General features: G+C 41.0%; 2 protein-coding genes across 2 annotated transcripts in view; one reads left to right on the top strand and one right to left on the bottom strand.

Annotated features, from left to right (window-relative positions):
- Positions 1-3,696, top strand: part of LOC308296070 (nuclear receptor subfamily 5 group A member 2-like) — a gene marked incomplete at both ends in the record, with an annotated part of 36,359 nt that extends 32,663 nt beyond the window's left edge. The window contains one exon of the mRNA XM_080739187.1: positions 3,443-3,696. Within this exon, the coding sequence (XP_080595313.1) occupies positions 3,443-3,696 (254 nt within the window). The remainder of the gene's footprint in view (positions 1-3,442) is intronic.
- Positions 3,697-17,720: 14,024 nt separating this feature from the next.
- adgrd2 (adhesion G protein-coupled receptor D2) overlaps positions 17,721-26,500 on the bottom strand; it is a gene marked incomplete at both ends in the record, with an annotated part of 70,460 nt that continues 61,680 nt past the window's right edge. Inside the window, 6 exons of the mRNA XM_080738478.1 lie at positions 17,721-17,728; positions 20,514-20,544; positions 21,352-21,410; positions 23,134-23,284; positions 24,898-24,951; positions 25,101-25,142. Coding sequence (XP_080594604.1) covers positions 17,721-17,728; positions 20,514-20,544; positions 21,352-21,410; positions 23,134-23,284; positions 24,898-24,951; positions 25,101-25,142 — 345 coding nt within the window. The remainder of the gene's footprint in view (positions 17,729-20,513; positions 20,545-21,351; positions 21,411-23,133; positions 23,285-24,897; positions 24,952-25,100; positions 25,143-26,500) is intronic.

Below are 26,500 nucleotides of genomic sequence, written 5' to 3' on the forward strand. Positions count from 1 at the left end.
TTTGGCCAAAAGAGTCCATGTTTTTTAACAATGGTATTTTATTTTATTTTACGGCTTTTGCTGTTCACAATATTTGTATAATCATTCTGTGAATATTATTATTGTATGAGTGCAAGGCTCTAAAGATGGCAATGTCTGTGCTCGACATTTTGGACATTTTGGTTTCTCTGAATTGGTATTTTTACAAAGCCTTGACAGATGAACGTGTCTAGTATCTGCCTATTCCTGAGAGGCATCTCAAGACTGTTCGTCTTTTGTCACCAAGAAATTAGCAGACTTTGGAATGACTCTTATCTCCCAAAGAGAGTGCATTATTCTGGGGTTGATTTTCACCTAATTCAAATTGATTGTTAACCCATTCAGAACGGGTACACATTATTGCGTATCATTATTTTATGCTTTAACTATTGAAAAATAGCAGATATACAAGCTCACAGCGCGGCACCAAGTGCCGCGCTGCGAGCTTGTAGATCTGCTATTTTTGAAAAATCAAGAAAATTTGAATTTTGACCCGATTCTATAAGTGTCTTTTGAATCCTTCTAAGATTTTTTTGAAGACCCTATGTTTCTATGTCAGCAATCTGGCCAGCCATCGTCAAAGAAAAGGTCATTTTCACTTAAATGGAGCTCAGTTAGTCTGTTCTTGAGAGACTACTATGTCAGGTTATGTCAGGTTCTCAAACCTTTTCATGTGAAGGACCCCCAAAATGATATTTATTTGGCCACGGACCCGCATCTCAAAATATTTAGTTCCAGGGACCCCCCAGAAGCAAAATTTGAGTTACAAACATTCGCTTTGAAAATACATACAGTATAGTCAATGATTTGCACGCATTTTCACGACTTTAAACAAAATAGCAGATCTACAAGCTCGCAGCGCGGCACCGTGTGCCGCGCTGTGAGCTTGTATATCTTCTATTTTTCACTGGTTAAAGCATTCAATAATTCTAGGCCTTACTTGGGGTCTGTTGGGAAAGAGGAGGTTATCATCGTGGTGCTTATATTTGTTGGACAGCTCAATATTTCCCCAAAACCTACAGAGGTTTAAATGCATTTAGCTCAACAGGCGTATACACTGACATACTGATACTACCTTTTTGACGGCATTCGAATAGCAATACTGACAATATTAAAGGCATAAACGATCATATAATTTGCAGTATCTATTTATCTGGGAGGTTGCAAGTGTTTTCTAAACTAGTCTTATCTCTTCTCAAATAAACTGCACTTAATTAAATTTCTGGGGGTTGACAAAAGGAAAGGATTAACAAAGACCGCCTCTCCCATTGTGCACTAATGGCATTAAAAAAGAAAAGCGTAATGGATGGGTCATTCGATTGCAACGGACCTACATTCACGCTGCGGCTCGTACGCGGGGAGAGAGAGCATAGACGTAGGCTTTTGCCCAGATTCCCAGAAGTGATTGCTATTTAGCGGCAGAAAAGCAGGGAACACAAAGACCTTTAGAGCGACGAGAGCACTTGGCAGAGGCAGGAAAATATTTGTCGTCTCTGCCTGTCGGCTTCTTTTGCTCTGCCTCTCGCTCTCTCCCTCCTCGTCTTGGGAGTCAGGTTTGTCGGGGGGGTAATTTAATTGCCCTTAAGCAGTTTGAAAAGATGATTCAGAAGCGGTTGATTCTAAACATTTAATTACCGCATGAATGGAGTCTATCCTGGCGGGACTTAGCTGATGCTGAATGCAAGACCACTGGCGTGTCAGGTTATTGTTAACCTTATGCTAACCGCACGCACAAATACATTTGACATTGTGTTTAGCGCACTAACACATGGTGCACGCACACGCGTAGGCCTACTACGCTACACACACGTGCATACACAGGCGATGGCACACACTGATTTTGTATTGATGTTCTTTTGAAGAACAGTTATTCGACCACTAATTCTTCATATTCTGTCAACATTCCCTGCAGCTAAAGACAGAAAACCCCAAAATATTATCAATCAAAGTCGACGCGGCCCGGTATTGAGTTATACGAAAAATATGACATATTCAGAGAGTGCTTTCTTGAGTATCTTTCATTATGATCATAATGAAACTATTATATAATAATAATAACAACTATGTTTCCTTTTTTTGTGTCTGTCTGTGTGTCTGTGGCTGCTTGTATGCGTCCCTACTCCCGGCCTATATGTAGCCTATATATCTACGATTCTACGTGTCTGTCTCGAACAAAAAGTAAAGTACTCATTATGCTGAATGCACCGTCTCACAATTTATCAAAAGTCTAAAATATATTAAAGATTGTATGAAAATAGCAGATCTACAAGCTGTGAGCTTGTAGATTTAGATCTACAAGCTTGTAGATCGGCTATTATGATTTAATAATGGTTAATGGTGTTTTGTAGCCTAATAATCAAAATCTACAAAGGAAAAAGTAACTGAAGTTTTCAAAGGATTGTAGTGGAGTAAAAGTACGATATTTTCCTAGTGGAGTAAAAGTATAAAGTATCGGAAATTGGAAACGCTCGAGTAAAGCAAAACTACCTCAAAACTTAAATACAGTACTTGAGTAAATGCATGCACTTAGTTGCGACCGATGGTCGCAGTTTAGTATGAGAAAAGGCACATCATGTCTCTGTCTGTCTGTCTGTCTGTCCGTGTACACTTTTTTACAGTCTATGTGTTTGCCACTCTGACATCACACTCTGACATCACTGTGATGTCAGGGGAACCACACTAACAGAATCCCTTTTATGCCCATATATGGAGATCCCTGATGTCATCAATATTAAGCCCATATTTTGTACGTATGATGTCAGATGTCAGAGACATCATAGGACTTTCACATAACAAATAACTGAGTAAGCATGTTTGGGGTCTCACAGCATATCTCCATATACAGTACATGGATCTCCATATATGGGTGCCAGGGGTCTCATATGGGTAACTGGTCCGATATACATCACTGGCCATGGCCAAGATATGGCGCGACCTTGCCCTTTAAAGCAGAAATAAGCAGTTTTCTGCTGACATAAGCAGAAATCATGCAATTGCTTATTTAAAAAAAAAAGTTATTATTATTATTTTTTATCTGTGAGAAGTTCTGTCATTGGTCGATTGAACTGGGTGCCCATCCAAAATAACAGACCAATCAGGACCGCCTCTTGTTCTTGTTCAGATTGGTTGCCCTGTCTGTCAATCCTTTTAGCCCCGGTCGGCTGGTTCATGCAGCAATGAGCTGCTAATGACAGAGCTTCTTACAGATAAAATAATAGTTTTGGTGGTAGACTGCGGCTCCCAGAAGCGCCACAGCGACTAGATTTTTTTAAGGAGCATTGTTAGCCGCCTGAATATAATAAAATAAAAAAATTAAATAAGCAATTGCATGATTCCTCCTTATTTCTGCTTTAAGGCGAGGTCGCTTGTCGCCCTTAGGCGTCTTACTGGTTTACTTTAGACCACTGCTCCTCTCTCCCGACAGACGTGAAGCTCCTGGAGAACCAGGCGTTCGTGGAGGGTGTCCAGGAGCAGGTGAACGGCGCGCTGCTGGAGTACACGCTCGCCGGCTACCCGCAGTTCCAGGAGAAGTTCTGCCAGGTGGTGCTGCACCTCACCGAGCTGCGGACCCTCAGCACGCAGGCCGAGGACTACCTGTGCTACATGCACCTGAGCGGCGAGGTGCCCTGCAACAACCTGCTCATCGAGATGATGCACGCCAAGAGGGCCTGCGTGTGAGGGTAGAGGACAGAGAGAGAGAGAGAGAGACACACACACGCATTCGCGCGCATAGTACGTACTTTAAAGGACTTTGTTTTTTTTACAACAAGGGTTCATATCGTCGTTTTCGGGTGGAAACCTTGTATGTCCAAAACCGTTTGTTTTGTGTTTATCATTTTAAAAATGATTTAAACTAGTGAAAACAGCCGATCTACAAGCATACGTTGTGTGCTTGTAGATCTGCTGTTTTCACTACGTTTGTGCGACAGTCTTGCATGATGAAGCAGGGCTTTACTTTACGAAAGAATGTACACATTTGAACCTGGGAGATACGAGGTTTCTGCTCGACAACGACGATATTTTAGATCAGTGTTTCTCAAACTTTCACATTTCAAGGTCTCCCCTTAACTCTGACAAATGGACAAATGGAACCAAATGAACCCTGACGGGTTAATTTGGTTCCATTTATACACTGTCAGAGTCACACACTTGTATGGGTCAATTTAGACCCCCTAAAGGAACCCACAGAGTTCCTGGAATCCACTTTGAGAACCACTGTTTTAGATTGTAATGAGATAAAAGAAAAGATGAGTGTTAAAATGTTTTCATTTACCACTTTCTATCGTTTTAGCCATTTTAATGACTTTGATTTCAGTGGCTCGAATGTCCATGTGTGCAAGTGGCTAAATATGTATTTTTAGACACAAAAAGCCCATTCCCAAGATGCACCGCAATCTTTCATGTGCAGATGTGACTTATGGGAGCTAGTAGTGTTACTGAAATCCAAACACATATTTTGCCACTTGCACGCATGCCTCCAACCACTGAAATCAAAGTCATTAAAAACTATAGAAAGCAGTAAATTAAATCATTTTAACACTCATCTTTTCTTTAATATGAACCCATGTTGTAAAAAAACTAAAGTTGTCCTTTAATGCTTGTATGTGTGTGTGAGCGTGTGTGTATAGATTAGAGTGAGAGAGACATGACAATTGACTCTGTGGAGGCAGTGGGGCTGCTACTAGTTTTGCAGGTTCAATCAAACAATCTTTTATTTTTATTTTTTGCCTGGTTCCGTCTGGGTCAGTTCATGTACAAAAAGAAAACACAACGAGTTTGAGAATTATAAGGTTCCATCTGCTTTCAGTATAGTTTTGAGATATCGAACCCCTTATAGTTAGCAAAGCTAGGCCTATATGTTTTTACGTTACCTTTTTTATAGCCCACGTATTTACGTCTTTTTAGTCCCCCCGCCCACACCCCCTCCTGCAAAGACCTGATTGTACAGTAAACTTTATGTGAAGTAAATCTTGAACAAGATGTCAGATGGAACCAGGGGCGTCACAAGGGGGGGGGGGGGGGAGGGGGGGAGTGGGACTGAGTGAGTTACTAGGGCCCAAGGTGGAGGAGCCTTATTTTATGCTTTAACTATTGAAAAATAGCAGATATACAAGCTCACAGCGCGGCTTATAAGTCGTGAAAATGTGTGCAAATCTTTGAATATGTGTATTTTCTAAGTGACCATTTGTAACTCAAATTTAGCTTCTGGGTGGTCCCTGGAAGTCTGGAACGAAATATTTTGAGATGGGGGTCCGTGGCCAAATACATGTCATCTTGGGAGTCCTTCACATGAAAAAGTCTGAGCACCACTGACATAGAAACGTAGGTTTTTTCAAAAAAACCTTAGAAGGATTTGAAATATTCAAAGACTTTTTCCACGATTAAAAAAGAAATAGCAGATCTACAAGCTCGCAGTGCGGCACTCGGTGCTACAAGCTCGCAGTGCGGCACTCGGTGCCGCGCTGTGAGCTTGTATATCTGCTATTTTTCAATAGTGAGCTTGTATATCTGCTATTTTTCAATAGTTAAAGCACAGGGGCCCCACAGTGAATCCTTGTACCCAGGGCCCAGAACTTGGTGTGACACTCCTGGATGGAACCTATAATCTCAAGGCTGTGTCATTATTCGGGATTCTGTGTAGGAAATACAGGGCTTCAAAATGGACGACGTTCTTCGGCCTTGTCAAAGGACTATAAATATGTCTCGCTTCAGCACTTGTGATTTTTGTCACCATCCCTTACAGAACCCTACCTTACGGTAAGATGAACTCAAAGCGTCATTTTTGTTGAATCTTTTTAGAGGTTAATATATTGATATATCAAAGCCACACGTGTTTACGAGAGAGCACATTCTTATTCACTTAATCATCTGGCTCTTTGATGTGTTTTGCCAAGGGAACGAGGGAGCGAATGAAGACACACACGCACGCATACACAGTAGATAGATAGGCTACAGACTCAGAGAGAGAGAGAGCGCAACCAGGCAAGGCAGAGCGAGAGAGATGGACAGAATGGAAGAGAAGAGACAGACTGACGGAAAGAAATAGAGGGAGAGAGCGTGTGTGTGTGTGTGTTTGTGTGTGTGGCGTACATGTGTGCGTGTGTGTGTGTGAGACAGAGAGAGAGAGAGAGAGAAAGAGAGAGAATGAGCAGTGGCGTCAGTTCAGAAAAAGCTAAGGTATGGCAACATGACTGGTGTCTTGCACGCACCAGTCATGTTGCCATACCTTAGTAACAGGCATGATACATTTATTTCCCCCGTTTCTACGGTTTCTTGGGGCTGGATATGGCAGCCTGGAATGGTTGTTCAAGTGCAGCTAAACTTGGCATGTTAGTAAACGTGCCACAATTAACAATAATGCATTGCACCTGTGCAGCTGACCCGCGGAACCTGGGAATATACCATTTTGTCAAGCTGGGGAGAATACAAGTGTGGAGAATATAATTATAATACCTTGTTAAAGTGACCATTTTGTTAAATTTTGCATTTGTAGTTATTTTACTGTAATTTAACAACATTATAAAAACTAGCACAGATAGACAAAGAGACATTCATGGATTTATATTTAAAAGTAACTTTTATTTTCCCACCGGGACCCAGCCCACTGAGCATTCCGTCTAAAAGTGGTCTAATAGTGGTATAGATTTGAAAACGTTTTAGTCGACTAAACTAGACGTTTATTAGACGTCTAATAGACATCTAAATGTAGACCGTCTATATTTAGACGTCTATTAGACGTCTAATAAACGTCTAGTCTAAGTTTAGACGACTAAAACATTTTCAAATCTATACCACTATTAGACCACTTTTAGACGGAATGCTCAGTGGGAGGGTATGGCAGCTGCATATGCCTGCCATACCCAGTTGACGCCCCTGAGAATGAGACATAGACAGAGAGAGAGAGAGAGCGAGCGCAGCGTAGTGCAGGCTATACTGTGTGTGGGAGAGAATGAAAGGAAGCCATCTCTTGGCCAGAGCACTGAGGAGGAGTGCAGCAGAAGGGAGAGAGAGAGAGAGGGGAGGCGAAGCTATGAAAAGAATACAAAAAATAAAACATAAAAGATACATTAGATTCATCATCCAACATGTGTGAACGGAGAGAGGGAGAAATGATCAACAAAGACACAGCTGTGTCCTTTTTATTAAGCAGAGAACGCCCAAAAAAAAAGCAAAAAAATAATAATATTGGTAAGCGTTTGTCCTTCGGTTTTCACCAAGAAAGCCACCCAAGCCTGAAAGAAGAGGGGCAGATAGTTAGGGTCAGTGACAAGACCATGGACGGGTTCCAAGATTTTCTTTTTTTAATCTGCACACACCGTGAGGGGAAACATGTATCCGGCCATGCATGAAACAGAACCACATTTCCCACTGAATCCTGACTTATCGTCGTTGTCGGGTGGAAAGCTTGTATGTCCAAAACCGTTTGTTTTGTATTTATACATTTTTTAAATGATTTAAACTAGTGAAAACAGACGATCTACTGTCTGTTTTCACTACTTTTGTTCGACTGCCTTGTGCGATGAAGTGGGGCTTCACTTTGCGAAAAAAATTACAAATTTGAAACTTGGAGATACGAGGTTTCTGCCAAACAGTGACTTATACTTCATCGTATGGCCGGCGGTGTTCGTTCGCCAAGAAATAGACAATTAAGCTACAAGTTTTCTGACGATTGATTTGATTTGAATTGCTTTGTGTGGGGGGGGGGGGGGGGGGGTTCTGTTTCATCTTCTTCCAGCTGACGGCTGCTCAGACGCACATCGTCACTGTCAGGCAGAAATCTCGTATCTCCAAAGTTTCAAATGTGTATTTTTTTTATTCTTGGTAATTGAAAGCCCTGCTTCATCGTACAAAAGTGTCACACAAAAGTAGTGAAAATAGCAGATCTACGTTTAAAAAATAATGGGGTGTGCGATGAGGGATTGAATGTAGGAGTCTCAGAAGTAATGTTATAGAACCCAGACCGGTGCCCGTTGGGCAGAATAGTCACCATCGATGTCCAGTTGTGCAATACCCGTTGTATCAGTCTGGCTGGCTGGCACTCTTTTATGCCCACATATGGTGTTCCGTGTCGAGGCCAGTCTGTGATGTCATCTCCAAATTTGGGCATTGTAGTGATGTCAGTCGGGTATTGTTGATGTCAGTTGGGTATTGTTACCATGGTGGAAACACTGTTTAGTATCAGTGATGTCAGCATGCAGACAGACGGACAGACATTCAGTAAATGAATAGTTAGAAAAGGGAAGGTTTTGGACATACAAGGTTTCCACCCGACAACAACGATATGAGGATGAGTGCTGTGGGGGGGCTAGGTTAGGTGTCTGTCTTTCTCCGGGACACTTTGAAACGTAGACTGGAGGCCGGGAGGCGAACCCACGGTGACCTTCTGATTATCAGACAGCCTCTCTCCCCACTGGGCCGTCACAAAGCTCAAGCTTAAAGGACAGCTTTGTTTTTTTTTACAACAAGGGTTCATATTTTAGATTGTAATTAGAGAAAAGAAAAGATGTTGTTTTCATTGCTTTCTAGCGTTTTAGCAATTTAATGACTTTGATTTCAGTCCATGGGGGCATGCGTGCAAGTGCCTAAATGTGATTTTTAGACACAATAAGCTGGCAATGTCTATATTACTAACAACACCAGCCCCCATAAGTCACATCTGCCCATCAAAGATTGTGGTGCATCTTGGGAATGGGCTTATTGTGTCTAAAAGGACATATTTAGCCACTTGCGCGCATGCCCCCACCCACTGAAATCAATGTCATTAAAATCGCTAAAACGATAGAAAGAATTAAATGAAAACATTTTAACACTCTTTTCTTTTCTCTGATTACAATCTAAAATATGAACCCTTGTTGTAAAAAAGAAAAAAGAAAAAATTGTCCTTAAAACGTAGAGAGCTTATAGATCTGCTGACAGATGGCGTATAGGCATGAGAATGGAAGCTCTTAACAAAAAACAAGAAACCAAAAATCCCATTTATGGTTCCAGCCTTCTTTTAGAAGACAAAGTATTAAAGGTTTAATTTAGTCTCCATTGCATGATGGTGTTGCTTACCGAAGAGAAACCGGTTTAAGTTCAAATCAGTTCTTGTTGTCAAGCGAAAGTTTGGCTTTAGATTAGATAAAGCTCAGCGTCTAAAATGGATTAAATAAATACGTCATGCTTCTACTTCTGGGACAAAACACATTTGTGTTACTGCTCTTCATAATCTTCTTAATAACAGTGTATCTTGTGTCAAACTGTTTTGTTATGGATATGTGTTGAAACTTTAACACTAAAACGCAAACACTCGTAGCTATATCACGTTGAAGATGACGCGTGATTTTGTAAGAGCATATCAGCCACAGAGATTCTAGAATAATTAAACCATTAAACATGATACAGGTATAATCACAGTCAGAGAATTTGGAAACACGACAAAGCAATCTTAAATGTTTTTGTAAAAAAGAATACAACGGTGAAAATGCGAACCCCCTCAATCTATCAATCATTCATTGTATATTCATTGTAAGTGGATTCCAGGGACTCTGTGGGTTCCTTTATGGGGGTCTAAATTGACCCATACAAGTCTGTAACTCTGACAGTGTACAAATGCAACCAAATGAACCCAGACGGGTTCATTTGGTTCCATTTGTACACTGTCAGAGTTAAGGGGAGACGCTGAAATTTGAAAGTTTGAGAAACACTACAATATAGACAGAGCTATTTAATACTCATTTAACCAAATGATATCATTTGCACCCTCTTTAACCACTTGAACCTTTGCATCCCTATTTCTGGGCATGCCTGGGGAACCAGAGCCCCTGGTTGTCCCAGGTTCCATTCCAGGCCAGGGTAGCAATGGGTCACTGTCGGGCAGAAACCTTGTATCTCCAAGTTTCAAATGTGTACGTTTTTCGTGAAGTAAAGCCCTGCTTCATCAGACAAAGCCGTCGCACAAAAGTAGTGAAAACAGCAGATCTACAAGCGCTTGCAGATCGTCTGTTTTCACTAGTTTAGTTCATTTTTTTTAAATGATAAAAACGAACGGTTTTGGACATACGTAGGTTTTCACCCGACAACGACGAATGTCGATGTGTGTCCCTGAGCAAGACTCTTAACCGCCGTAAATGCTCACGTGCTCCTTGTGGGCAGCGAATCAGCTGGGTTGGGCTGAAAATACTGTATTTCCCTCGCGGGAGGAAATAGTTATCTATTGTTCTATTATTTTTGGCAAAAGAGATTTGGGGTTGAGGCAAAAAAGGAGGGGGGCAAGTGCAGAGCCCTGGGGGTCAAGTGGTTAAAGCGGTGTTGTTATTTGTATTATTAGTGTGCAGTTGAGGCGTTGCAATGTGGCTATTCCAATCATTCCTCTATTAGTAAGGTAAAGTTAGCCGAGTGTTAGACGAATCTGGGAACTAAATCAAAAACCGATAGCTTTCTCCACAAATGTGTTCATAAAGATGTCTACTATCACCTCTGAACTTTCTCAATCACAACTCCCTTCGGAAACTTTGTGGGAGCCAATCAAAGTTGGGGGTGTCGGGATATCTGGGCCTGGGATTAAAGGGGATAAAATAAAATAAAATGGCCAATATGAGCATATGGGGTGTGTAAATAGGGTATTTTTGGGCTGCTGAATCCATACCAACCATTAGTTTTCAGTTTTCATGTCATTCGAGTTCACCTGTGTCCTGTTAGTCCCTATGTTTTAAACCCTTTTGAGTGTTCCTTGTCAGATTGTATCATGTTATCCTGTGTGTCATGATGTGCGCTTACCCGCCTGATCTTGAATAGTTTTCATGAATTCAAACCTACTCCAACCATTTTTTTATCGCCAATATTATATGTCTTGTGGCCTATTTTATGGCCAAGGAGTAATTTTTAGTGATAACTAATGGTTGGAATGGATTCAGCAGCCCCAAAATACCCTAATTACACACCTCATACGCTCACATTGGCCATTTTATTTTCCCCCCTTTAATCCTATAGGCCCTCGGGATACCCCCAACTTTGATTGGCTCCCACAAAGTTTCCGAAGGGAGTTGTGATTGAGAAAGTTCAGAGGTGATAGTAGTCACCTTTATGAACACATTTGTGAAGAAAAACTATTGATTTAGATTTAGTTCCCAGATTGGTCTAACACTCGGCTAACTTTCCCTTACTATATACTCCATTTACTTGGCAGGGACAGGGTCAGTCATTTCAGCTTGTCGCAGACAATCACTCCACCTGCCTTAACTCAAAGTTGGCCTGGGGGGGATATACCGTCGCCTCGGTTTTATAATGAAGACGCAAAATGTTCGTTATCACCCATGTACAGAATATTTATATTGTGAAGTGAATATCACATTGTGAGAAAAAGATCAACTTCAACACGGGCAAATGTATCCGTTTTTTGTTAATAGTCAAAAATGCTACTATTGTGAAACTGTTTCACTTGATATTGCCTTTGTTAGTTTTTTCTTCTTCTTTTTTTTTTTGCTCTTTGCTTTTGAATTATTTTCCTGTGAGTTGACAGTCCTTTTACTTGTTCAACAGAAGTGCTGTTCTCGACAGAAAGTGACCAAATTATTTTGTTTGTCTTTTAAATATATTTTATTGTAATAGCTTCAAACCAATAAAATTCAATGAAGTAAAACACCACTGTGTCGGTGGTGATTATTGTCAAACCATTTAGCAGTTTCTGTACACAAATGATACATTCAGGAATACAGAAATAATCCAGTGGAATGTCGTGTCATGTAGCACATAACTTAACAACGTAAATGTAATTCCTACATTATGAATATGAAGACTTCTCTACCAGGGGTCTTCAACGTTTTCAGGCCAAGGACCCCTTAGGTGAGAGAGAGAGATGAAGCAGGGACCCCCACAACCTTTTCATAGATTCCATATTGTTTCATTGTTTGACAGCACAATCATCAGTGTATTTTGGATTCATGTCAATTTGTGTTTTCAGATATTTAACCACTTGAACCGTCAATACATAATAAACTTGACCTTTCACTCTGTACTTAGTCTGCTCTTTTTCCCCTCTACACCAAACCTCTTTGCCGAAAATAGCTGCTATTTTTGGCTAAAGTTCTCAGAATATGGATGCTAGGGTTCAAGTGGTTAATATAAAAAAGGAGGAAAAAATGCTTCTATCACACAAGGATTTGGAGGACCCCCTAGGGGTCCCAGACCCCCTGTTGAAGACCCCTGTTCTATACCAAAATACAACAAAATTACTAATGTATCTAAAATATAATCCGCATAGTGTTTGTTTCTTCAGCCAAGGACATGAACAATTATTAAGTACATATTGTTTCGTATAATTTTGTAAGTTGGCGTTCATTCCAGGTGTAAACACACCCCATTTTAGAAATGTGATGCCTGATTCATCAAAAGAAAACAAAGCTAAATTCATAATTAGCTAACCTTAGACCACAGCAGGACATTAGAACAGCTCACATTCTTCTTCAGTATTTTAACAACGCAACATATACATATTCATAGGCTAATACAGGGGTCTTCAACGTTTTCAGACCTAGGACCCCTTATCTGAGAGAGAGATGAAACAGGGACCCCCTATATTGAATAAATGTGTAATACAGATTTTCATCGATTTCATAGACTTGTTTGACAGCGTTAATGTGTTTTTTCAGACATTTAACCACTTAAATTGTCGATACTTACAGTAGTAAATTTGACCACTCTGTACTTGGTCTGCTCTTTTTGTACCTCTACACCAAACCTATTTGCCGAAAATAGCCGATCTATAAGCTCTCAACGCCTCGCGCTGCGAGGCGTTGAGCGCTTGTAGATCTGCTATTTTTGGCTGAAGTTCTCCTCGGAATAGGGATGCAAGGATTCAAGTTGTTAATTTATAAGAATTATCCTACTGTATCACACAAAGATTTGGCGGCCCCCCCTGTAGTAACTCTGAGGACCCCCTATATAGGGGTCCCGGACCCCCTGTTGAAGACCCCTGGGCTAATACATTTTCCCATGCAGGACGGTTACATAAGTGTGTAGCACTACCGACAGAAGAACAAGGCAAACCTCTTCCCCGAGCATCTAGTGCACAGAGATTCAACATGTAGCAAGCACTTGGTGAATAATGGCTCTTGAGTTGAGAGTGCATCCCTCCCTTAGGAGAGATAGGGAACAGCCAAGATGGCTGCTGCATGGCTAGTTCTATAATTGAAGGAGGAAAAGGCTTGGAGAGCCTGCCAAACACAGTTCCACGTCAAGCCCTGTGTGTGCAGTATAGGGATGGGACGATAACGATTATTGTGACGAAATAAATCGCGATTTACGATATTATCGCGATTTTCAAAATCCATTATCCTGGGGCGGAAGTAGGGATGCGGTATCGGTACTTGCAGTATCGGTACTCGCCCCGATACCGGCCTATTTTGCTGTACTCGTGCTCGTCCGATATTGCTCACGGCGGCGCCAGATACCATTTTGTTTCATAAATATGTTGGTAACAACATATCAAAAGTCCTAAGACACAGTTTTGTGTGTGTTAGTTCAACTAATAAACAGTGTTTTCACCTTCTCTCACTCTAGGCATGACAACATAATCATTTAAAGCATTTTATTTTGGAGCGCCACACACTATTTAAGCACTTGTACTGAAACTTAACTTACAGTATCGGTATTCGGTATCGGCAAGTACTCAAATTAAGTACTAGTACTTGTACTTGGTCAGCAAAAAAGTGGTATCGGGACATCCCTAGGCGGAACATTTGCCAAAAAATAGCAGATCTACAAGCTCACAACGCTTCGCATTGCGACGCGTTGTGAGCTTGTAGATCTGCAGTTTTTTGGCAAAGACATTTGATAGAGAGTGAAAAAAAGACTATTTCAAGTATGTATAATAAGTACCTTTTACCAATTATAGAGGGTTTAACTGGTACCGGATATGCAGCTCTGCAAATAAAAGGTGAATTGATCCCAGTGCATGATGGAGGACGATATCACAATAAATTAAATCTCCACGATACGATTATCGTGAGTGTTTTTTATCACGATAAACGATAATATCACGTATCGTCCCATCCCTAGTTTGCAGCAATGTGAGCCTGATTTAGACTTTGTCATGCAATGGAGTCGCTGCTCTACAAGTTATAGCACAGTGGTTCTCAACCTTTTCAGGCCGTGACCCCCTCCCAAAAATATCATCATATTTGAACTGGGAACCCTGATAAGCCCTAGGAATTGGAGGAGTTGAGGCGTTCCAATTTAGTTTGACTTCGTTCCACAAATAAATATTGTGAAAACAGCAGATCTACAGGATTGGCTATTTTTTCATCTTACTGACAATACTACCCCACAAACTATAGTATAAAAACTGGTCAAAAATTTACCAAATTTTGGTCAATTTTTGACCAGTTTATATACGATAGTTTGTTGATTATTTTGATGCAGTAACATTCTTTTTTTTTGCGGTGCTAGCCTTAAAAGTCACCCACAGGTTGAGAACCACCGAGTAAGCACACGGTAGCATGGTGTCCAAATGAGAGATAGATACAGTAGATGACAAACTGGATTCATAGTGACTTTAATAATATACAGTATATGTACACATTCTTCTTTCTGAATGTACTGTAGGCTACATAGCGCAGCACATGTGTTGTCGCCGCTGATGCTATGCTAACATCTGTTTTTCTCTACTACACTGACAACATAATGTAGCTGTCTGGTCAGAGCACATAGAGTTTCAAGTCTGTCCAACTAGCTAGGGCATGGCGGCCATTTTGTGGTTCCACAAATAGAAAGTACATACATTTTTCCCATAGAGATTTCTGAAAATATTTATATTCATTATTTTAAGCTCGGAACCAAACCATCCAGGCAGGTTAGTATGTGAAATGGCACATCATGTCTCCGTGTACACTTTTTTACGGTCTATGGGTTTGCCATTTTGCTGCTCTGACATCGCTGTGATGTCAGGGGAACCACACTAACAGAATCCCTTTTATGCCCATATATGGAGCTCCCTGATGTCATCAATATTATGCCCATATCTAACAGGACTTCATATGGGAATGCCCATATATGGAGGCCACATCGGCCACATACCACACTAACAGAATCCATATATGGCCAAGACAGATGGCCAAGACAGCCAATATCTGTGTGGCTGGTTCTACAGACAGGGATCTCCATGTATGGGCATAAAAGGGATTGTATGTATGATGTCAGATCAGATGTCATAGACGTCATAGGACTTTCACATAACGAATAACTGAGTAAGCTTGTCTGGGCTCTCACAGCATATCTCCATGTACAGTACATGGATCTCCTTATATGGGTACCAGGTGTCTCCATATATGGGTAACTGCTCCGATATACATCACTGGCCAGATGGCCAAAGGGCGAGGTCGCATGTCGCCCTCAACTTGCCTCAAGCATCTTACTAGTATACTATATTTAATAAAAAATAAAATATTCTTTTTCGCAGAATCAAATGTTTTATGTCCATGAATCACCAGGAACTTGGATGGCTTGGTTCAGGCAAACAATTAATATAAATATTTTCGGAAATCTCTGGGGAAAATGAATGCGCTTTCGATTTGTGCAACCACAAAATGGCCGCCACTGGCTGCTATGCCCTCTACGAGGCTCAGCGCAGATATCCAGGGTTCCATTTGCTGGGCGGAGGGGGGTCAAATCCATGCCTCTTCTTTTGATATACCCCCTCAGGTCACCCATTTTTATCGTTGTGGGAGATATGTTATTTATCCATACTTCTTGTTAGACTGAATTAATTACATGCAAATACAGTACATGTATGTCCTTTTTTGGGGGAAATCTGATGCATTTTATAATGTTACATTTTAATTAAAAAAATGTATGATGACCAAATTAACCCTGGCGTCCCTATTTTTGGCGAATTGGATCAACGTATTTTTTGGACACATTTTATATCTACAAGGTTACAACATGTTATGACTAGGGATGGGACGATATGAAAATGTCATATATTATCGCGATATTCAAAATCCATTATCTTGGGGCGGGAACATTTGCCAAAAAATAGCCCATCTACAAGCTCACGACGCGTTGTGAGCTTGTAGATCGGCTATTTTTTGGAAAAGACATTTGATAGAGAGTGAAAAAAAAGACTGTATCAAGTACATATATTATATATACCTTTTACCAATTACAGAGGGTTTAAATGGTACCGGCTATGCAGCTCTGCAAATAAAAGATGAATTGATCCCAGTGCATGACTTAGGGCGATATCACAATAAATTACGTCTCCATGATACGATTATCGTGAGTGTTTTTTATCACGATAAATCGTCCCATTCCTAGTTATGACACACATACTGTATCAGATGTTTTCATGTAGCATGACCCCTCCCCCACGCTTTTGTTTTTACAAATTGAACTCTGATCATACGTGAGTAACATGCACTGTAACATATTAACAAACAACATTTAAACCATTTGAGTCCAGGCATGCATTATGAGTTACATTTTCCAATGCGGTGCACTGTACCCCAGTGGTTCTCAAACATTTGCATTTCAAGGACCCCCATCCCCACATTGATATCATCACTGTCGGGCAGAAACCTTGTATCTCCAAGTTTCAAATTTGTATGTTTTTTCGCAAAGCAAAGCCATGCTTCATCATACAAGGCCGTCAGACAAAAGTAGTGAAAACAGCAGATCTACAAGCACACAATGCCTCGCGGTGCGAGGCGTTGTGTGCTTGTAGATCGGCTGTTTTCACTAGTTTAGTTCATTTTTGAGCGGTGGTTACACCGTCTCCTATACGTGGCCGTGTGTGTATGCGTGCGTGTGTGCGTGTGTGTCTGTCTGTATGTAGCCTGCAGGCCTGCAGTACCTTTTATGACCACACATGTTAAGGGAGGGGCGCTGTTGTTCAGGCCAGGCCAGACCAGGCACACACACACACACACACGCACACACACACACACACAGGGGGGAAGGGGGGGGGGGGTAAACCACCGCTCAGTTCACACGGGTGTGATTTTTTAAATAATAAATAGAAAACTAATGGTTTTGGACATACAAGGTTTCCACGCGACAATGACGATATGTATTTGGCCATGGAGTAGATTTATGCTGTTCAAATTTTTCAAAAAAGAGTAGATCTACAAGCTCACAATGTGTCCCATTCGACACACTGATTGTGAGCTTGCACTTTTTTCAATAGCCAAACTACAAAACGTTGGCTTTTATGTTGTTTGTGGCGGACCTCCTGGGACCCCCACAAGGGCCCCTGTGGGTCCCCCGGACCCCACTTTGAGAACCACCGCCGTACACCTCCAGGGCTGGCGGTTCAATCTCCTCTGAATCGTGTAGTCACAGCTGATTCAAACACTCCATCCAAACACAGAGAGGGAGAGAGAGAGAGAGAGCAGTGGCCGTGCTCTCCTGGTGTGTGTGTGTGTGGCGCTCGAGCATGTGTGTGCGTGTGCGCGCGCGTTCGTGTGTGTGTGTGTGTGTGTGTGGCCCTTAAGGGCCTACTGTCAATCACACTCCAAATAACCTGTGCTGTGTTTGGGTGTGTTTGTTTGCATACATGCTCTTGCACTTGAGTCACACCAGCCGGGATGGTGTGTTGTTGTACATTTGCCACGTAGGAGGATGGTAATAAGTGTTCTGTGGTCCCATCCTTTACCGCCTTAAATATACAGAATATTTACACTCCATCGACTATCCAGCATCCACTGAGTCTCCAGTCAGTCCGCAGTTCAGCAACCTGGGGTAAAATAAAGAAAGGGAAAAAAAGAAATAAATTAGAAGAGTTAAATGCCTCTCAGAAAGCTTACAATCCTCAGCCATTAGCCGATTAAGCCCCAGCCTACAGTATTATTGATGACAAATAGTGAAAATAGCCATCTACATGATCACAATGCATCACATTGGGAGACGATTTAGTGAGACGATTTCTTTCTTTTGTAGTTAGTTGTACATCTATGAATGTTTTTGCCTACATGACATGCCCAAAATTGGGATGCTAGGTTGAAAGTTGAAGTGCGTCACAAGGGGGGGGTGAGAGTGGGACTGAGTCACTAGGGCCCAAGCCGGTGGGGTGGGGGGGCCTTCATTATATTATACTTAAGCTATTGAAAAATAGCAGATCTACAAGCGAGTGCCGCGCTGCAAGCTTGTAGATCTGCTATTTTTGAAAAGTCTTGAAAATGTGTGCAAATCTTGTCATTTGTAAGTCAAATTTTGCTTCTGGGGGGGGGGGGGGGGGGGGGGTCCCTGGAACTAAATATTTTGAGATGGGGGTCCATGGCCAAATACGTTTTTTCCAAAAACCTTAGATGGATTTGAAATATTCAAAGACTTGCACAAATGTTCACGATAAAAAACAGAAATAGCAGATCTACAAGCTTGTAGATCTGCTATTTTTCAGTAGTTAAAGCACCCAGGGCCCAGAATTTGGTGCGACACCCCTGAGCGTTTGTGCCTACAAAATGACATGACCAAATTTCGGACATCAGGTTGGAAGTGCTTAATGTTTTCACATCAGCGTGAGAGCATGTTGTATAACAGACAGACGTAGAGAGAGAGGGTGAGAGAGAGAGCAGGTGTTTGAGTGGTTAATGCCTAATAGGCTGAATAGCTCGCCCTTTCTACCCTGATGAGGGGGTTGAACCTCCGCTTTGTTTTGGCGTCCAACAATGGACGACAAGCACCCGACTGAAACACCTTTCATCGGGCGCCGGACAAAGAGAGGAAAACATTTAGCAAATCCATTACAAAAACTGCTTTCCCGATGCCACTATGGGCCAATTTGGAAGCAATTTAAAATGACTTAGCCTTTTAGATAGCGGGGACCATCTGTTGCACAACATGCAGCGCTTTACAAATGATGGAAGAAAGTGCTGTAATTCACACAAAATGCTGAACGCCAAATTGATAAATGGAGATCGTTTAAGGGAATAAATGGGCCTTTTGTAGATCTTCACATGTATCGGCTAATTCCCTTAGCTCCATAACACGTCCCTATTATGTATATGACACAATGTTTCAAGAATATTAATTTGTCTGCAGCCTATACGATTATATTACTCTGTGTTTAAACTTGGGGATATTATACTTTCAAAAAATGAATTGGTCATTTTATCGTCTACTCACTCAGGCCTTTGTGAGCACTCTGGACAGACTTTAATTTGCTTGATTCAATATTTAGATATTTAATATTCATTTTATCAGACAGGACCCCTTCATATATAAACCATTGTAACTTCAAAATCCATTTTAACCACGATAAATTCATCAAAAACACCCGTCTTTTTTCTGGTGACTCATACTGTCCTCCTATTACGTGAGCTGGCCGTAATTTTTCCGATAACTATTTTAATTTATTTAAAAGAAAGGGGAAAATGGAAAAAATGTAATACAATAAAAAATTATTAAAAATAAAATAAAAATGTTAAACACGGCCAGCTCACGTAATAGGAGGACAGTATGAGTCGAAGAGTCCTTGTGCAAGACTCTGAACCCCTAGTTGCTCCCGGTGAGCAGGTTGGTGCCTTGCATGGTTTCCTCCGCCATCGGTGTATGAATGTGTGTGTGTGTGAATGGGTGAAGGTGAATGTAATGCACAATCTATGTAAAGCGCCTTGGATAAAAGCACTATATAAATGCACCATTGACCATTTCACCAGCAACTGTTTGAAAGCTACGCTATGCTCTTTACTGATGCAAAGATGTTGGTCTTGTTAATTCCCACTGGTGCATTACTTATATTGATATCAAACATTGAGCTATTCAACCATGCAGGGGTGGAGAAATTACATTTATTTAAGTAAATAAAATCATTTATTTACTTAAATAAAAGTATCAATACCTCAATGTAAAAAAAGTAAAAGTCGGGTATTCAAACTTTACTTGAGTAAAAGGTTTTGTTCTTTTACAAAAGTATCGGCATCAAAATATACTTAAAGGGGAAGACCACCCATTTTCAATATTGAACTATGTCACTCATTAATATACCTTAGAGGAGTTGTGTGGAAATAAAAAAGAAAGTTCCCTCTCTTCTGTGTTGTCTAGAACTGGAGGATTGATTTGGGGGTTTGTATTGTAAAGTACAACTTGATGACATCACAGTCACATTGTACTTTACTAATAATACAAACCCCAAAATCAATCTTCCAGCTCTAGGCAACACAGAAGGGGGGGAACTTTTTTTTCTATTTCCACACAACTCCTCTAAGGTATATTAATGACATAGTTCAATATTGAAAATGGGTGGTCTTCCCCTTTAATGTACCAACACGTTATTCACAAGTTATCATATGTCTAAAATGTATTTAAAAAAATTAAAAATAGCAGATCTACAAGCTCAAAACGCACCACGATGTGACGTGTTGTGAGCTTGTAGATCGTCTATTTTCAAAAAGTTTAAATAGGGCTGAAGTGGTTAATGTACATCTTGTAATAATAACCCAAACCTACAAAGAAATTAGTAACTACGTTTTCAAATAATCGTAGTGGGGTAAAAGTACAGTAAGTAGATGGTAACACTGTACCTGAAGGCTTGAAACCAGTAAGCTCAACCACCTGGAAAGACAGAACACACACACACACACACACACACACACACACACACACACACACACACACACACACACACACACACACACACACACACACACACACACACACACACACACACACACACACACACACACACACACACACACACACAGTTAGACCACAAACACTGTACAGTACACAAAGATTCAGCTGTGTAATTGACAGAACATTTCTCGTCTACAACGTTACATTGTGCAACTTTCAAATTGAGATTGTCTCCAGTGGCGTCAGTTCAGAAAAAGCTAAGGTATGGCAACATGACTGGTGTCTTACAGGCGAGCGAAGGCGCGCGTGCAAGACACCAGTCATGTTGCCATACCTTAGCAACAGGCATGATACATTTATTTAAGTATTTTAAGAAGTACATTAAAATTTTCCCCCGTTTCTACGGTTTCTTGGGCTGGATATGGCAGCCTGGAACGGTTGTTCAAGTGCAGCTAAACTTGGCATGTTAGTAAACGTGCCACAATCAACAATAATGCATTGCACCTGTGCAGCTGACCTGCGGAACCTGAGAATATAACATGTTGTCAAGATGGGGAGAATACAAGTGTGGAGAATATAGGCTAATTATAATACCTAAAGTGACCATGTTGTTAAATGTTGCATTAATTTGTATGTAATTTAACAACATAATAACCAGCACAGATAGACAAAGAGACATTCGTGGATTTATAGTTAAAAGTAACTTTTATTTTCCGCCCTGCACCCAGGGTATGGCAGCTTAAACCACTGCCATACCCAATTGACGCCCCTGATTGTCTCACTTACTTGATTTCCAGAAACTGGTCTAAAGGAGAAGCTCACAAAGGTCTCCTGTCTGAAACTCTCTGAAACACAAAAGATACACCAATATGAGTGTCCAGCTTAGTGATTGTCATATTTTATGCAAGGCTATAAAGAATATGAAATAGACAGTTTTTAGTTTTACATTATGTAAAAAAAAAAAGAAAGAAATTAAATAGATAGAAGAATGCTACTATCCAAACAATATGTCAAGACAACAATGCATACCGGTAAGTATAAGTAAACTCGATTAAACCCAAAGCAATATGTACGTTGCATGTTGTGCATGTACATGAACTAAGGAATAAAGTGGAAATGATTTGGGTAAATGTTTTGAATTTTTGGCACCCCCTAGGGGTACAAGTCAAATAGCCACTTGATTGAGAGGACTTGATATGTGATTCACATTTACTTTCAGAGGTTTTTGTGGCTTTTGTAAAATATGCCCCTCCCACGAAATTCAGAAGCTTTTTTTAGTTGCACACGCACATGCACAGCACGCACGCACGCACGCACGCACGCACGCACGCACGCACGCACGCACGCACGCACGCACGCACGCACGCACGCACGCACGCACGCACGCACGCACGCACGCACGCACGCACGCACGCACGCACGCACGCACACACACACACACACACACACACACACACACACACACACACACACACACACACACACACACACACACACACACACACTTTGGTGTCAAATTGACACATGGTTCACTCAAGATACAAGCATTTCATAAGATTGCATAACTTTGAATGACAGCTGCAAGGACAATGTTATCATAAATTAGATAATAATTTCTGCAAATATTGTTATAAATAGACACAGTTCTACGTGAGCACTATAGGCAATCACACAAATAAACTATATATAGCGACTTTCTTAAGCAAACAAGTTTACAAAGTGTATTCAATAGATTAAAAATACATGATATGAGCAAATAACAGGAGCTAAAAGACAAGACTAAAAGATCACAAAAAGTTTCGGTAGTCTAAACAAAGTTTTTAGGTGTGACCTAATATTTATATTACAATGTAATACGGAGATCATTGTGCCAGTGAGTGCCAGTGGCAAGAAACACAATGAAACAAGTTAAATCAGGAGTCCCTAACATTATGAATCCTTAGACGAATATGTGTATATTATTATTTATGATATGTATGTAGTAACAGCAGCAGTAGTAGTAGTAATTGTAGTAGGTAGCACTGGAGGTATTTTAATAAAGTATAGTAGTAGCAGTGCTAGTAGTAGCAGCAGCAGCAGCAGCAGCAACAGCAGCAGCAGCAGCAGCAGCAGCAATGAATTGAGTACACAGGACACCAATGGAAACGAGCCATAAGCTTTCTTGGAAAAATCATTTTAGGAGACCTTGTATTGTACTGTACTTCCCTGTCTCTGCAAACTGTTAATGAATGAATTAATCAATCAATGAATCAATCAATGAATCAATGAATCAAGCAAGCAAGCAAGCAAGCAAGCAAGCAATAGTAGCAGTTGTAGTATAAAATGAGGAAGATCTGTCATGATTCCTCTGCCATTTTCCTCCTCAGTGGGTTGACCAGTTAATCCAAACTTGCACAGGGGCATTAATCATTGCCATATGAAGAGAGTGAAAATCTTCCGTTTATTAGCTAAGCTAGTGTTTGCGAGTGGTCCTCGAAAGGCTATGGGATCCGTAGTCGTGATGGAGGTGGGTTGGAGATGGCAGGTATGGACTAGTAACCGTGGTAGTAGTAGTAGTAGTAATAATACCGTTCTTGATGACCAGGGAGTTGGAGGTGGAACTGCGGAGGCCAGAGGTGTCGCTGGTCTCAGGACTGGAGGAGGGAGCCCGTCCGCTGTGGCTCCACGACATGGCCGGGGCCTTCTGGGAGGGCAGGAAGCTGATGGGCTGAGAACAGTTCTGGAACACATGACAATCTGATCAGACTGAGGCACAAATCGTTGTTGTCGGGTGGAAACCTTGTATGTCCAAAACCGTTCGTTTAGTATTTATCGTTTTAAAAATGAGTTAAACTAGTGAAAACAGCCGATCTACAAGCACACAACGTCTCGCACCGCGAGGCTTTGTGTGCTTGTAGATCTGCTGTTTTCGCTACTTTTGTGCGACGGCATTGTATGATGAAGCAGGGCTTTGCTTTGCAAAAAAAATTTACACATTTGAAACCTGGAGATACAAGGTTTCTGTCCGACAGTGACGAAATACAAGGGCTGGTATTCATGAACCCATTTAGACCGGGTAGTAGACGCATATCTGTGTCACCACTTTAACCATTATTTCAGGCTTTAACTACTAAAAAAAATAACAGAGTGCCGCGCTGCGAGCTTGTAGGCCTGCTATTTTTGAAAAATCTTGAGAATGGGTGCAAATCTTTGAATGTATGTATTTTTAAAGCAAACATTTGTAACTCAAATTTTGCTTCTGGGTGGTCCCTGGAACTAAATATTTTGAGATGGGGGTCCGTGTCCAAATAGATATAATTTTGGGGGGTCCTTGTCATGAAAAGGTTTGAGAACCACTGACATAGAAAGGTAGGTTTTTCAGAAACCTGTTAGGATTTAGGAGAGATTTATGGAATCGGGCCAAAAGACTTGCAATCTTCACGATTTTTCAAAAATAGCAGATCTACAAGCTTGCTGTGAGCTTGTATATCTGCTATTTTTCAAAAGCTGAAGCATAAAATAATGGTTAAAGTATTAATGCGTAATAATGGGTAAATGGGTTTAACAACAAAGAATTAAAGACAGTTTGGTACTAAGGAAGAATATTTGGAAATCCAGGGTTTGGGTATCAGGAATATCATATCAGGAATTCAGTCTTCAAAGTGGGATCCAGGGAACCTCAAGTTCCTCAAGGGATTTCCAAATGGACCCGTACAGCAGGGGTTCCAAACCTTTTTGTCTCAGGGCACCCCATAAATATTTGTTTTAATCCGAGGCACCCCTACATTATAATTTTCACTCCCAGCACCTTATATTTATAGCATATCGTCGTTGTCGGGTGGAAACCTTGTATATCCAAAACCGTTCGTTTTGTATTTCTCATCTATAAAAAGTACTAAACTAGTGAAAACAGCAGATCTACAAGCACACAACGCCTCGCATCGGCGATAGAGGTTTCTGCCTGACAGTGACGTTATTTTAGTGATTATGTTGCGAGGAAAACGTTGAGATAATAGCCATTTTGGTTAGAACTGACTGAAAATAACTTCAAGTATTTCAAGTTTATAATTATACTAAATATTTTTTCAAGTGTCCAAATAAATTCCAAATGTTATCAAATGATCTCGCGGAACCCCTGGACTGCCGTCGCGGCACCCCACCCACTTTGAAAACCCTTGCCGTACAGGTCTGTAACTCTGAGAGTGTACAAATGGAACCAAATGGACCTGTACGGTTTATTTGGTTCCATTTGTGCAGTCTCAGAGTTATGGGGGCGGTCTTTGAACTAAGAGTTTGAAAACCAAAGACCTGTGGTGATGAATATGAGGATGGTTGTATGTTTTTTACTCTCACCGTGAAAGATAAGGCTTTCCTCTTTTCTTTGATCCTCTTTATGGCATTCCTCACCTAAGAGAGAGAGAGAGAGGCAGGTTTAACAGTTAACACCCGTTGGTATGTTGAGACTAAATTGTTGACATGCACACATGCCAAGGAATCAAAACAAAAAGATACATTCTGATTCAGTGGCCAGGCCAACGGTTTGAAAGTCCTCCTACCTCACTGTTGTAAACGGCATACACCAGAAATATGTACAGGCCCTGTTGAGAGGGAAAACATTGAGAAAAAGATAAAAGATCAAGGTTGGAAGTGTTAGAAGCTGTTTGAAAACAACCACATACAGTAAGAGAGTGGTAGCCATGTGGCACTGAACCTAATAATGACTGTGACTGAGATAACCACATAACCAGCACAAGAAACATGCCGCAAGGGCGAGAAGCGACTGTCAGGTCACGCATCGATTTCCCCCAACACACACGCACGCACGCACGCACGCACGCACGCACGCACGCACGCACGCACGCACACACGCACACACACACACACCACAACACCAACTACGGTAGATCACTAGATCTTTTAAATACTATTCTCAAGGTATCATTATAAGCTATTTGAAGTCTTGTCAAGCTTGTTTTCTTTTGTAATGTGGCTTGACCACCTGTGTGTTTTATAATGTAGAAATCAGCGGTTCTCAAACTAACTAACTAAAAAAAAAAATGTTTTTTATAAAATAAAATTAAAAAGTGCGGTTGTCGCCACCAACCATAGAGTTAAAGCGACCAACGTGAAGGGAACGGCCGCTTGACTACACACTGTCTGCATGTCACATGCACTCCAACACAGACGGAGAAGCAAAACACAATTGAGACACACAAGGCAAGCCCTATCACTGTCTGCAGAGGCTGAGAATTTACCATTATGTTCAATATGAGGAGCGTGTGTGGGTGTTTAGTTACTCAGAGAGTGAGATGGTAGTACAAATAAAATACATGGTATATACAGATACATATACGATACATGGATCGGTTCCATTCGGTTATGACATCAAAAAGTTTGAGAACCCCTGGTATACATCATACAAATTTGTTGTTTTTTTCTTCTCACTCTTCTTCTTTTCTTGTAGCTAATGCAAATGTACTCAAAAGTACTGTCACTACTGTAGATGCTCTTTTCAAAAACAGCAAATTAAAGTTGTGCCCAATAGCCTGTCTGTGTGTGACTCATCACTAGACTTGTGGATGCAGTGAAGTGAAACAGAAATACCACAGGCCGCTGTGTGCTTTAGCCCAGTGGTTTAGCACTTTAAAAATCTTGAACATTTAAACTAAACGCTTACTGGACAGTAAAAGATTAGATACATGAAATGTATTTAAAAATAGAATAAAGGGTTTCACCCTCATCATCTCACTCTGATACTGTAACACTGTATCAGAACACTGCTGAATCAACGATTCGTACATTTTCATATTTCATATTTTAAGTTCTACTTGATATCATAAAAATAAAATGACACAGGTTGAGAAGCAGCAAAGTGGTTTGGCCCCGCCCCCCGGCTAGGGGGGTACTCCTATACGCTGCAGGGTGGAAGACTCCTACCGTAGCCCTTATCGGCCCC

This window comes from Nannobrachium achirus (assembly GCF_963921795.1).
Source record: "Nannobrachium achirus genome assembly, chromosome: 12".
In the NCBI taxonomy this organism is placed as follows: domain Eukaryota; kingdom Metazoa; phylum Chordata; class Actinopteri; order Myctophiformes; family Myctophidae; genus Nannobrachium; species Nannobrachium achirus.